Below are 13,915 nucleotides of genomic sequence, written 5' to 3' on the forward strand. Positions count from 1 at the left end.
TTGGTATCTTTTTATAAACCGCCTTACAAATAACAATAATTTAAAATATAGGGGACCTGTGGGTAAATCTTTAAACAATTATATGAAAATAATACTTTGTCTATCTACTTTTGGGCACTACTGTATATTTGAATTAAATGTGAAAATATATTTTTGGGTTTTCTTTGAAAAACAAAACAGTCCACACGAAAATTTGCTCCTCTGCCATCGGAATATTAATTCCGGTAAAATTATTTTTAGGTGCGATTTTCAGTAAAGTTGGTAAACTAAACCTTTACCAAGAACTGTTGTGTGCCGGGTTGCAATAACATGGAAAGTAGAAGGCATAGATTTTCTGCATCTAAGCATCTAAACCTGATCTTTTTAATCTTTGGTTAGAAAAATTTGGCAATATAACTAATGTTACATAAAAAGGATCGTACATAGAAAGGATCGATAAAATAATCATAGAAAGGATCGTATATCTAAATCGAATTGAGAAAAACGCTTTAAGAAAAACTGTATTATTCCAGGAACACCAAGGACTGAAAACTCTTTTTTTCTACTCAGGTCTTCCAAAAAAAAATGTGTGTATTGTAAAGATCAGTTCTAATTTCATTTATTCTCAAGCTCCAATGGTTTTTACGAATAACGACTTTTCAAGCAATTTTTATACTTTTGTGGTTTTTACACCCACTATCTATGTATTTCAATATAAAGCAGTACATACAAAGTAACTTAATGTAATAAAAACACAAGCTTCTTTTTGCTGTAGAAAATTTAGAAACAAAATAAGGACTAAAAAGTGACTTATTTTTAACTTTCCTGTATATTTAAAATAATAAATAAGCAGCTTGCTGTAACTTATCAATGTGTATTAACATATGATTTTTTGAATGAAATACTCAATAATAACTCTCTTCTATGTTCAAAACCTGAGGTACAAATAGTTGAATATTAGAATATTGGCATGTTTTAAAAAACTTATATATATTTTTTTTTTTAGATTTAGCACTTTAAAGATAATTTAAATGCATCGACACACTGCCAATTTCAAGAACGGGTGTATCTTATACGAGTAGAAGAAACTACATAATTTATAAATATATTCTTAGAATTTGATAAAGTGCCTCCTACGATATGAAACGCCATTAATTTTATACATATGTCATACACACTCCTAATTTTAAGTGTTGATTAAGTTCTAATTCAAGTGGTTTCGTCAAGGAAATTGAAGGATCCTACCAAAAAACCTGCATGATGGTTCAACTAAATAAAATAAATTTCTTTATCAATGACCTTATACTACTCTACTCATTTCATATTAGCTTGTAATGATTTTTTGAAGGATTTTTTTTAACTTACTAAAATAACGATGAACTCACTCCCAATCCGATCCATAGCATCAAATTTGTATTGCTAGAAACTTTGCAGTTTTTTTTACTATTTATCTTGCCACAATTTTTAAGGAAGACTTACCGGTATTTCTTAAGAACAAGAAGTATTTTTATCATAACTATAATTATTGTATTAATTAAGATGACAGCATAAAAAAATATAAATATTCTTTATACTTAAAACGAAATATTTCCTTGAATAATTATATAAAATTTATGTAAAAGTTAAGCAAAAGTCTCTTTGAAATAAATGGAGATTCATGCACATTTCATCAATTCGTAAGTCTCTCACTGTTTTAGACAAATATTTTATTCTGCATATTAAGCGATGTTTTTAAACTTTTTTTTTGTTTTTGAAAATTTCCACCTTCCAAAACGATGGCTAATTCTTCACCGCTTGACGACATATTAGCAATTGACTTATTGTCCCGACTATGCCGGTAAGATACGATACCCTGATAAAAACGCTACATTAATTTTGCATAATGGAGTAAATAATCTGTATTTGCCTAATAAAGTATCGACTATATTAATGATTTTTTCTGAGCGAATAATTGTTTTTTTTCTGGCTACAAAATCGATTTATAAAAGACTATCTATTGTATAGCTCTTAAGATTAATTAAACATAATTCGAAACAGTGAAGTAAGAGTCTATAGTTGCAGTGGCATCGTAATTTAATGTAAAATGAAAACCGCACGGTCTTCCTCCACTCGTTTATTCTACATATAGCTTAAAATTCTTAACGTGTTTCGGACACAGCAGTGTCTATGATCAGGAGGAACAAAAATCAGGAGTTCATCAGATAGGATGCTCATGTGAAAAGAAAGGAGGGTATTTTACATTGGAGAGACCGGTAGAGGATTGTCTGTATGTATCAATGAATATTGTAAAGTGATTGAGAATGATAATAGCCGAAATATTTGCTCTACAAGCGTCAAATATATCTTTTCTAGACATACCTTAGTTTTAATCCGCTACTGACTCAAAGTTTTTACATTTCTGCCACAAAAGCAAGAAACTTGATATGTTAAAAGTACTAGAAATAAATAAAGCTACACAACAACCCTCACTGTGTTTGATCAAATATGTATATGGACTACTTCTTCAAATATGTATTTGATTTTTATAACACGTTATCAAGTGCCTTCGTACTTCTTGCACTTCTCAACATAGATGTCAGCTAAATTTGAATTTAGTATTTTCGGCAACATACTATTTAGTCAATTACAGCAGTTTTGGAATTATTGTATTAAAACTGATTTTATAATAATAATTAATCTCATTTTTCATCAATTTACAGTTCCGAAACCTTATTACATCCAAATAATTTTGCCATTATTGGAGTCTCTTGTGAGACTTATATTAATTTCTCTTTTATATTATTTATCTTTTTTTTGTGTGTTAAGTGGCTTTTTTTTCTTTGTTCACGACCATTTTCTCTTAGTGTCGGCCTTATGATGGACACTACTATGTCGGAAACATGTTGGGCATTTTAAACTATAAGTAGAATAAATGTGTGTAGGGAGACTGTATGTTTTTTATTTTACCATAATTCGAAACGGTGGCAAGCAACCAATAGTCTTCCTTAGCACTTATAGTCCTACCCATTTCCCATAAACATCATATCTGATTTACAACTTTTGGCCACTAACATACAATAATATAACTAGTGTACTAATTTATACTATTTATTTATTTTTATAGGCTGTCACGGTATTTCATTAAAAACGGGCGTTTATATCAACCGTATAAGCGAGGGAAGCCTCGCGGCCCGAGACAAAAGCCTCACTGTGGGAGACCGAGTGCTAAGAATCAACGATACGTCCATGGACGATATAGAGGGCGTACGCGAAGCCATGCAAGTACTAAACGACGAGAGTACCGACGTGATCAACATCACCACCTTGAAAATGAGTTATCCGGAGTGTCCGAACGTGTTTACTCCCGTCAGGAGAAACAAAAAAGAGAACAGGAGCTCGCAGACTGAAGATTGGCTGAGCCAGTCGGACTATAAATATAACAATCAAGAGAAAAATAGCGGGGCGTGGTTAAAAGAGAAACTGGAAATGGTTAGGGGACAGTGGCGCCACTCGAAGGAGGACAAGAAAAAATATCGAAATAGTTCGCCGAATCCGATTGATTTTGGACATGAACAAGTAAGGAATAAGATTTCATACATTTTTGTGGCTTTATAATGCTAAATAAGTTAATAAAAAGAACAATAATTTAGAAATTAACGATTTTTTTGAGTAAAACGCATAGGGGTGTTTAATATAAATTAAAATAATAAAGGAACGAGTTTCTTACATTTTGAAATACTGTTCTTGGAATAGATGCACATTCTGTTATAATTCGTTGCCGAAGATCATTAAGGAAATCTGCACAACAGGTTTCAAGTGAGCCTGTGAGAGAAAAAAGTCGAGAGGTGTTAGATCTGGTGATCTTAGCGGCCATTCTATTCGAACTCTTGTTCCAATCCACTAGAAATGTATCCTTTAAATCACTGAATGAATATAGTGAAGTGGCGCTGCATCCTGTTAGAAATTTGATTTTTGCTTTAAAAGGTATTCGCATTGAAAGTTTTCAAATTGACATCCCGTATAACAACATTTTCCTTTCATAAAACTGGAAAGTGAAAGCACAAAATTGTATGGAAAGAGTCCATAAATAACTAAAAACTACTAATTCTACTTCACTACTTCTTTCATGGAAATGTTTGTTTTAGGCCATAGCAGAGCTGGACTCTGTATTGGACAGGTACCATCATACGGACACCATAAAAAGAACTTCGGCTGCAGTTAAAAGGCAACTTTCGCAACCTAAAGAGGAGAAGAATAACGGGGGGACTTGGCCTAAGGCTCGAGCCACGGCCGTTTTAATGTCCGGTGAGTTCGATTTTGCATTTATTATAAATAGTTGAATAGTTTCTGTTTCAATATTTCAATAAAACAGCAAGTTGATTATACTGGTTTTGAAACCTTCCACCCACGTAATATAGAAAGTGTTTTGATTTATATGTTTTTAATTTTAATAATTTGCTTCTAGCCGCCGTATTTCTGTCGGAGTAGTTATTTTAAATTTGCACAAATTTGACGCCATAATTTCTGTTAGATTTGAGCTGCATTTTAAATTTAAGAACTTTTCGCTTAAGTATTGATAAGGTTTTTAATTATTTATCTATTTATTTACGGGCAATTATATATTTATCTATATATTTAATATAACAAAAACCAGAAATACGTGTTAACTGTACGTGTAATGCATCAAAAAGTATGAAAATTATTTTAAAAAAAAGTATCTGAGTAACACTTAGTTAAATGAATAACATTTTAAAATAAATTAAATAAAACAATAAAATTAAAAACGCTAATTTTTGTGAGTGAGATATTAACCTAAATATTGAAAAATATCGATATTATAAATCGTAATCTTAGAAACTTTGCTGGCTATACAGTGGAAACACCATTAGTTAATGTAAAATCCGGTTAACTGAATTATATAAGTTTTTTAAATGACTTAGAACCTTATTAAATATTTATTTATAAAAAAATCGCTGCCTTTTAAAATTAGTGCCTGTATTTTAATTTGGTTCAACTTATTTGGTGGACATTGGTGGACATCATTTAAAGTAAGCAGTTCCTTCTCTTTGTGTTGATGCGACATCATGAATTCGTTTAGATGTAGCAAACTTACTCTATTTGTTTGCTCTTTAAACTATTTAAAAGCTATTTCGAGGGTTTACAGATACAAATAGTCTATTATATACAAACATGTTAATTGTGCTACAAAAATAAATGGTCTTTTCTCACAATCCTTTAATAGCTACTTGTTTCGGGGTCTATTAGTTAGACCCCATCATTAGGCTGTCTAGGGCTACAATGAGACGTGTTAAAATATAGAGTTATGTAGTATGACTGACAATGAAATGAAATAAAAAACCAAAACTAGTAGCTATTAAAAAGGATTATGGAAAAGAACCATTTCGTGTTTTATTTGTGAATGAAATACTAAAATCAGATAAAGAGATATAAATAAACCGGCAAAAAACAAAATTAGAATTGACATTCAAAAAATTCATCTATAATATAAAATGCTTTTTGCAATAATATTTAGTTGCATTTACAGCTTTCTCTTTAGTTGAAAAATTTTCGCGCGACGTGATAAATAGAATGGGTATTTTGAGACCTCTAAGCTTGTCACTGGCCAAGAAAAAATTGAGAAAGTTGGGCTATTAAGAGATTTCCATAAGGTTGGCTATGGGGATAATCAATCTAATATTCACTGTTTAATCGTAATACAATTAATAAAACTTTGAAATTTAAGGTACGGATCCCATATTTCATATTTTCATTTTCACGCTATAATCTTTAATTTTCACGTAAATGTGTAATGTTTTTTAATATCCAGGACAGTTTTGTTTGTCAATACCCCTTACGTATGCAGAATGAGATTTCAGTTTTAGCAACAGCTAATATTTTTTTGAAAACTTTTAATTTTTAAGTTATCTTTGAAAAATGACCACTTCGAACAACTTTATTTGAACTGCCAGTCTGTGAGAGCAGTCCTTTTTAAAAAAAAAGATTAAACGAAAACTTTTACATATCCGAACTTTGTTGATAACGGTTACTTAAACAGATAATTTCCTTCATCTTGCAACGAATAATTACAAGATATTGCAGCTAGATGCTTAAAATGGGTCCAGACAAAAGAAAAAAACCAATGACAATAAGTATGGACAGTAGTAAGAAGTTCTACATCAACTCATTAATATAATATATTATTAATAAAAAACTTTCTAGACATATAAATCTGGATGTCTAAATGAGGTAAAATATCTTTGCAGTAAATCAATCTTCTACGCATCAAAGAGAGTCTTAAGAAAACATTATAATGAAATGATAACATGTTTTGTTTAAAAAGAAAGTTTCATTAAACACTAAAAGCGAAAGCTTACTTAAACTTAAGTTCAATTAAGTAGGCTTAAGTGAATTACAGGTTTTCTTTCATAACCTTTCCAGTAATCTTTCTTAAGAAATCTTTGTCTTTATATTTCGCCACATTACAGTTAATACTTTCCCTAAGTTTCTTCGATAGCTAATAACACAATGTTTGATCAACATAAAAAGTAAAAACAGCAATTTTTTGAATTTTGCAAGTTATATTTAGGATTGAAAGGCTTCCCCAAAATACGATTCCATTATTTTCCACATTTTTTTTTGTGATATCGCATGAGTTGTTGTTGCGGAAGCTTGAAGTATATGAGTTTAGAGGTAGTATGCTACAATGGTTTCGGTCATATCTGTCGCAAAGAAGCCAGTCAGTTATCTTTAAGGGTTCCATATCTGATCAGTTGACATTTTCAGCAGGGTTACCACAAGGATGTGTTTTGGGTCCACTTATTTTTCTTCTTTATGTCAATGACTTATCCTCAATATTAAAACATGGGCAGTGTACCTCTTTTGCTGATGATACCACATTGCTATGGCATCATACAGATGCTCAATTTCTACTCAAGAAAATGAATGAGGATTTATGCATAATCAAGACTTGATGTGACTGTAATTATTTGTCCTTTAATGTAACCAAAACAAATGTTTTAAGCATAGACTAGAGAATATGCTTTTGAACACAGAACCTATTTTAAACACAAATAATAACATGTTTCTGGGTCTAATAATAGATGACAAATTAAAGTTCGATAGACATATAGAGCAATTGTCGCTAAAACTTGCTTCTGGTTGCTTTGCAATTAGAACCATTGCCAGTCAACTTAATAAACAAATATCAAAAAGTGCTTATTTTGCCTTAATTGATTTCCACTTGAGGTATGGTATTTGCTTTTGGGGATATCGCTCAGGTTACTTGTTTCGATCTATCTTTATTTGCCAAAAGCGTGCCCTAAGATACCTCTGCATGATATATACTTTAGTAAGAAACTGTTTAACCATCTTCGTATTTCTATTAGAAGGATTTCTAATTATACTAAATTCAAAAGGAAAGTTAGGAAAATATTACTCAGAAGAGCCTTTTATAGTGTGGATGATTATTTATTAGAGCATATTTAGCTGTATTGTAATTTTATTCTGTCTCTTACATTTATAAGTTTTATTTTATGTAGTAGATTATTATAATTTAATATGGAAAAGCTTTGTCTATAAGAATTTTGTATTCTTCAGATAAAAAGCATATTTTGGCTTTGACTTTTGACTTTACGTGCTAGTATTTAAGTTCATACAATGTTTGATATTCACATTTTTAACTTAAATCTATCGCCTACAGGTGGTGGTACTGTGGTAACAAGAACCAAAGAACGTCCTCCCTTGAGCATATTAGCTCAGCCCAAAGAAACCCCGGATTACTATAGAAATTCTACTCCGGTACCGTTGGTTCCTCAGAGTCAACCGTCCAACAACAGACACTCGGTATATAAAAGTGTTGACGCGAGCCACCATTTTACAATGCCAGCCGACTCATTCGAAATAGTTAACAGGGTCGGCACTTCAAACAGACATAGCGTCAATATGAACTCCGATAACAGCCTGGACATACCTGTACAGAGATTATATGAAAAGGACGTTATGCCTTATTATAAAAAAAATAACCGGTTAGGTAAGTATTCGTTTAAAGACGCTAGTAGCCGAAATATAAAATCTGAAGATATTCAACAAGGTGTGTTCTTAAATATATATATTTTTTATTTCTCCATTAATAAGTCCAGTTTTATCTAACACATTGTTTTTATGGAATTAGCAAAATTAAAATTACCTATTACCAAAAATAAAATTATTATGCCTTCAATTGTGCTAGACAAAGCCAAATTTAAGAAAAATAAATATATAATAGAAATCTGTATTCTTTTATTATGAAATTGTTGTTTTAGCCGTAAGTAAATATGGTTCGGACTCGGAAAGGGACAGCATAATAGGTAATTCGCACGAGGGTGCGTCCCATTCGAGGGGTCCCAGTCAACTTTTTGTACCACCCAGGGTACATTACCCGTACCACCCTCATCCCCATCCGCACATAAATCAATCACGGGAAAGTTTCAATTTCGAGCCGTACCACAATCACAGCACATCGGTGGATGCGGCTGCTACGCGGCGCAGGCCGGATTTATTGGATAACGGTGGTACTTATCCCAGAAACCCTAGGAATAGGTAAAATTTTGTTTTATGAGAAATAATATAATAGTTGTCATATAAAGTTGTATTACGTGCAATAAAATTTAACAAAATATTGCGCGAAAGTTCAGGCGTTTCTAAAATATTTTTCTGATGTAGAATTTACATACATCAGTTTACAACCGACATATAATCGTCATATTAAGATGTTCATTATGCTGTGTATTAAATAATAGAAATAAGAGCGTTATTCTCATAAAAATAAAAACTCTTTCGAAATAATCTTAACACAGAATTCTTTAAACAAAAGGCTCATATCGCTTTTATTTAAGGAGTCACCTTTTTCATTTAACAATTTTCTCTTTTTTTGACTCATTAATTTGTGTTTGTAAATGGTCTTAAAATAACCCTAAAAATAAAAGCCAATTGGGGACAAATCTGGAGATCTAGGAGACCATTTAATATTGTCATTTCCACTAATAAGACGCTTTGGTAAAGTATTTCTTAAACATTATTTTAACATAGGATTTGAATGGCAGAAAGTACTAGGTTATGTAACTAAAGTACTATCAATAAAAAATCGCCCTTTAAAATGGTCGCCCAAACATTCATTATTTGAGAATACTGTATTGAAATGTTAGTTCTGGGGTTTGGAGAGACTGCAAATAAAAGTCGAGATATCGCACGTTATTCACTCTAGTCAACAGGACTTGGCTCTTAACACCTTTAATACTAAAAAGAGTAATGAAATTACCAGGGAAGAAACAAGTCACTTGTAACTTTAGCTTTAATAATAAAAAGCACTGATCCGGATTAAAGCCTTTTAATAGAATCCAGGAGTCAAAGGCGCCACATTTCTTTACTAAACGGTGTTAGGAAGTAATAAATGTAAAAAGAATCAGAGAAAGACAATAGATTTATTTATGATAAAACACAATACAGTTCCAACAATCGTCATAAAATGGCATTTAAAGTCCTACATATAAATAGTAGTTAGTATACTATTTTAAACAGAAAATAAAAAAACTATACCAATCAGACTAAATTACCCTTAGATATAAAATTTCAATAAAATCTTATATGAATCAACTTAATTTGGAAAGTCAATGTCTCTTACCTTGCAGATTAAGAAATTATTTATAATATAAAAACTTTTATTTATGAGGTAGATATTAACATTTTTTCTAAAAAACAACAGTGGTAGTTTTTTTATTCTAAGGGTTCAAAAATACTTGCATTCTATGATGTTCTCAGTCAAAGAAACCTAGCTCTAAGGTCATTTCGAGTTCTTGTTCCATGCTGATGGGCTTGAAGGAAAGCTCCATGTCTGCGTATTTTTATGGGTATACAGGAGGCATTTAAGAATGTTCTGAGAATGAAAGGTTAGTATACACAACTTTGCAAACCACCGCCTGACATCATCCCGATATCGGCCATAGACGCTATTATAACATTTAATATGAGAAAGAGAAGAGATCTCAGGATAGAACCCTGTGGCGCACTTATATATCATAATCTCATAGCCTCATCTGACATCTTTCCCTTAAGACTGGTTACCTGTCTTCTGCCTGATAAATAACTTCATACCTTTGGTTAACCTTAACCGTTGGTTTCAAAGAACATATACAATTTATCCTTTTTTAGGCTTTTAGGCATTAAAAACCTTTTGAAAAGACTGGTATTAACGAGATAATTGTTAGGGTCGAGGTACTCACCTTTTTTAAAAACAGGAATGGTTTTGCTAAATTTAAAGGCGGTGGGGTAAAAATTTTCCTTATGCACATGTTAAAAAGTTTAGCTAAAGGATGGATGATAACATTACCCATTGAAAGCAGGAGAACGGTATTGAAATCATAAATGTTTCGACTGTGTCTTTTTTTCAACTTGTTAAAGTCTATTTCGTGAAAGGAGAAACCCGAGTGTTCACGAGAGCTGTTTTTCTAATGTTCTTCCAGGTATAGGTCAAATAAGTAAGCCCAAGTAAGCAAAGCTGACATCAAATTATCGGCTACATCTGAAAAGAACTGCTTCAACTCATTTACATCGAAATCTATAGTTAAAATCTTGGAAGGGCCTGTGCCTATTATGTTTTGACAATTTCCCATGCAACTATAGATTTATTAACAGGAAGACTAATAAAATGTGAATTTCCCCTTTTATTTTCCTCAAAAACAGCCTTTCGAAAGCGTTTTGTTAATAATCTAAAGTTCCTCTGTAGCAAGATTTACCTACACATTTCTCTCGTCATTTAGTCCTTGTTCCTCCATCAGTTCAAAAACAGTCGCCAAATGTTTGGAAAAAAATATGGAATCAAGATCTCTTAACCCCACTAATCTGTCCACAAACTGCGAACATTTATTATCAGTGCACTGATATCATGGTTTAAAGAGTCCCAACTCTCAGACTCAATTGAATTGTAAAGTTTAAAAATACCCATTTGAGTAAATTGGACGACTCATTATTTGGGTTTTAATAATTTTATGTTTACTAATCATATGACTAGTATATATCAACTTGGAGATTTCAAAAAATGTAATGCATTTCCACAAATAAAGAAAATAGTTAAGTCGCCGATTTTCTAATAGATTAAACTATGTCAAGTTAAAAATCGCCTCAGTCGCTACAATACTGAGTTCGGAAAACTTCTCTGCTTATTTTCCCAAGACCCATATCGAACAACGGAAGGATTGTCTTACCAGCATTGTGATTTTGTGAAAAAGAAGATACAGCAGGGTTCAACAAAATTCCATCCTTTGCCACTGGTCTTCGGAAATTATATCAGGAGTTTTGGAAAATTTGAAACATTTGTAACCATGTTCTTTCCAAAAACTGGTAAATGTTTTATATACCCATAGTTCCTTTCCAACAATTCCACTTGATCGTGTTGAATCCATTTCTTCTAGGGCACTACAAACCATTTCTTCAAGTCGTTCCTGCTCCTGGACCCTGGACCTTTGATACAAGGTTCTTGCACTATTGTGTAGTATTTATAACAATCTTGAAGACAAAAGGACCTCTTAAAATTCGAAACTAGGTGAATGTCTTTTTTTTTAATATAATTGAAAACAGATCCCTGCATTGTACTGCCGAATTGCCCCAATAAAACCATTTAATAATTTGAACTCTTTCAGAAGGAGTAATAACAGCGATAATAAGTTGAGAAACAAGTAATAGCGCTTTAAAATTCAACGGTGCAGCGTGCAGTCATACAGCAAAATCATAGGCATGCCGATATTATTATTGTTATTCTATAAAAAGGAAGCAGTGTTGCGATTATTTAAGACAATGCATAATTTTCAATTCTCCGACATGTATAAGATATGTATTGCATGCAAGTTACTCGAAAACAAAACTAAAAACCATGACAAGTCAACATAAGAAAAAGAACCGCAAAAATACTAAATTCTAAATAAATACTTGGTCAACTTTTTACTTTGATTCCAATATTTCCTTTTTTTTTTTAACTTTTCTGGTATATCTGGCGAGAAATGCTTAATAAAATATATCTATATATATCTTTTTAATAAAATAAATTACATCTCATGTATAGGGAGCAGCGATTTCGTGTCCCATCCAATCCTAGTGTAACTTCGAAAGTGAGTAGCAGCAGCATCGAGAGAAACGGGTCGGAAAGGGGCAGTCCGATGCCGATTTTTCACGTGGAAGTGCTAAGCAGTCCTGGGGACCATTCTTCGCAATCCAGTACGGCTAAGGATTATTGTCCTTGGGGACATAAACCGTTGCCGGGGGAGCTCAGAAGGGTCCATATAGGTGAGAGAGAATTCAAAAATTAAATGTATCCATTTTCATTGTATGGTTAATGCTCTTGGTTTATACATAATGGCAATGAAATTGACGCAAACAACGTTCTAACTTGTTCAATGACGTTTGCATCTTCATTATAACTTTGACGGTTTAATATACAGAAAAATGGCAATGACATAATTTTTTAACGTATTTCTTTGAGTTACAGATGGATAGTATTTTTTTAATGTTAAAATGTCTTACAAATCCCCAATTTTATTCTTAATTGTTACCAGTTTTACAGGTATACCCTTTTTTTTTATTTTACGGGTATACCCCCCCGTATCGAATTTTTCACCAAAAATTGATTTTTTTCGAATTTAAATTAACTATACCAGCGGCTTGTTCCCATCACCTACAACACGAAAACACCGGGTTATAATGAGTTTCGATAAAAACCAAGGGAATTATAGCACTTTGAAAATGCGAAAAATCGATTTTCTTTAAACCCAAAAATTGCTATAGAAACCCCTATCAGCGGCTTATTCCCATCACCTACATTACCAAAACACCGGGTTATAACGAAATTCGACCAGAACAAATGGAAATATAGCTCTTTGAAAATTCGGAAAAAAGTCAATTTTTTACCCCGTTTTTGAGCCCAAAAATGGGCCACAAAAATGCAAGATCTCAGCTAATATGGGAGCTACGAACTTGCAGATGGCCTCGTTGGATTCAGAAGGACGAAACTAAGACAAAACCGTTGAAATTTTCCCGATAGCTCCCATAGAAGCCGAGATATAGGCCTTCAAAGTTTGGGTTTTTTCATTTTACGGGTATACCCCCCGTATCGAATTTTTCACCAAATATTGATTTTTTTCGAATTTGAATTAACTATACCAGCGGCTTGTTCCCATCACCTACAACACGAAAACACCGGGTTATAATGAGTTTCGATAAAAACTAAGGGAATTATAGCACTTTGAAAATGCGAAAAATCGATTTTCTTTAAACCCAAAAATTGCTATAGAAACCCCTATCAGCGGCTTATTCCCATCACCTACATTAGGAAAACACCGGGTTATAACGCAATTCGACCAGCGCAACTTCAAAGCTGCATCCTCCCTTTACACTGATGCAAAAGTAAAGTTTATGGAGTAACACTTATTTATTGAATTCTAATACATGTCACAAGATTTTATTCTTTTAATAACATAATTTCTGTATACCGGTTGTGTTAAATATTCGATTTCGCTAAAATAGTTTATGTCAGATAACTGACTTACAATAAATAAGAACACAAAGTCACATAAATTTAGTTAGCAGCGATTACATGTGGTGCGCCCTCTTATGAGGCATCATCAGATCTAAAATAATTAAAAAAAACCAGACGTAAACAAAAAAATCACTTATCCTAAAATTAACGTATAAGTTATAATACAATTTGTAATTTAAATAATAATCATAAAACATTTATAAATGAAACTGAAAAAATGGACTGAAAAAATGTAAGTATTTTATTGGCCTTTTTGATCACCTGATTTGATTCCTATAGAGAATTTTTGACCGCACTTGGAAAACCAAATTAGAAAAAAGAAACATCAAAAAGAAAATCCAGAAGATTCATGGCTAGTTTTGCCGAAAAAAAATATATTGAATAGTAGTTTTTTTT

General features: G+C 32.2%; 1 protein-coding gene across 1 annotated transcript in view; it reads left to right on the forward strand.

Moving 5' to 3' along the window:
• Positions 1 to 13,915, forward strand: part of LOC126738012 (disks large homolog 5) — a 47,424-nt gene that overhangs the window by 14,734 nt on the left and 18,775 nt on the right. The window contains exons 11-15 of the mRNA XM_050443164.1: positions 3,083 to 3,534; positions 4,104 to 4,263; positions 7,658 to 7,987; positions 8,259 to 8,535; positions 12,050 to 12,270. Of these exons, the coding sequence (XP_050299121.1) occupies positions 3,083 to 3,534; positions 4,104 to 4,263; positions 7,658 to 7,987; positions 8,259 to 8,535; positions 12,050 to 12,270 (1,440 nt within the window). The remainder of the gene's footprint in view (positions 1 to 3,082; positions 3,535 to 4,103; positions 4,264 to 7,657; positions 7,988 to 8,258; positions 8,536 to 12,049; positions 12,271 to 13,915) is intronic.

Source organism: Anthonomus grandis, chromosome 6 (genome assembly GCF_022605725.1).
Source record: "Anthonomus grandis grandis chromosome 6, icAntGran1.3, whole genome shotgun sequence".
Classification (NCBI taxonomy): Eukaryota; Metazoa; Arthropoda; class Insecta; order Coleoptera; family Curculionidae; genus Anthonomus; species Anthonomus grandis.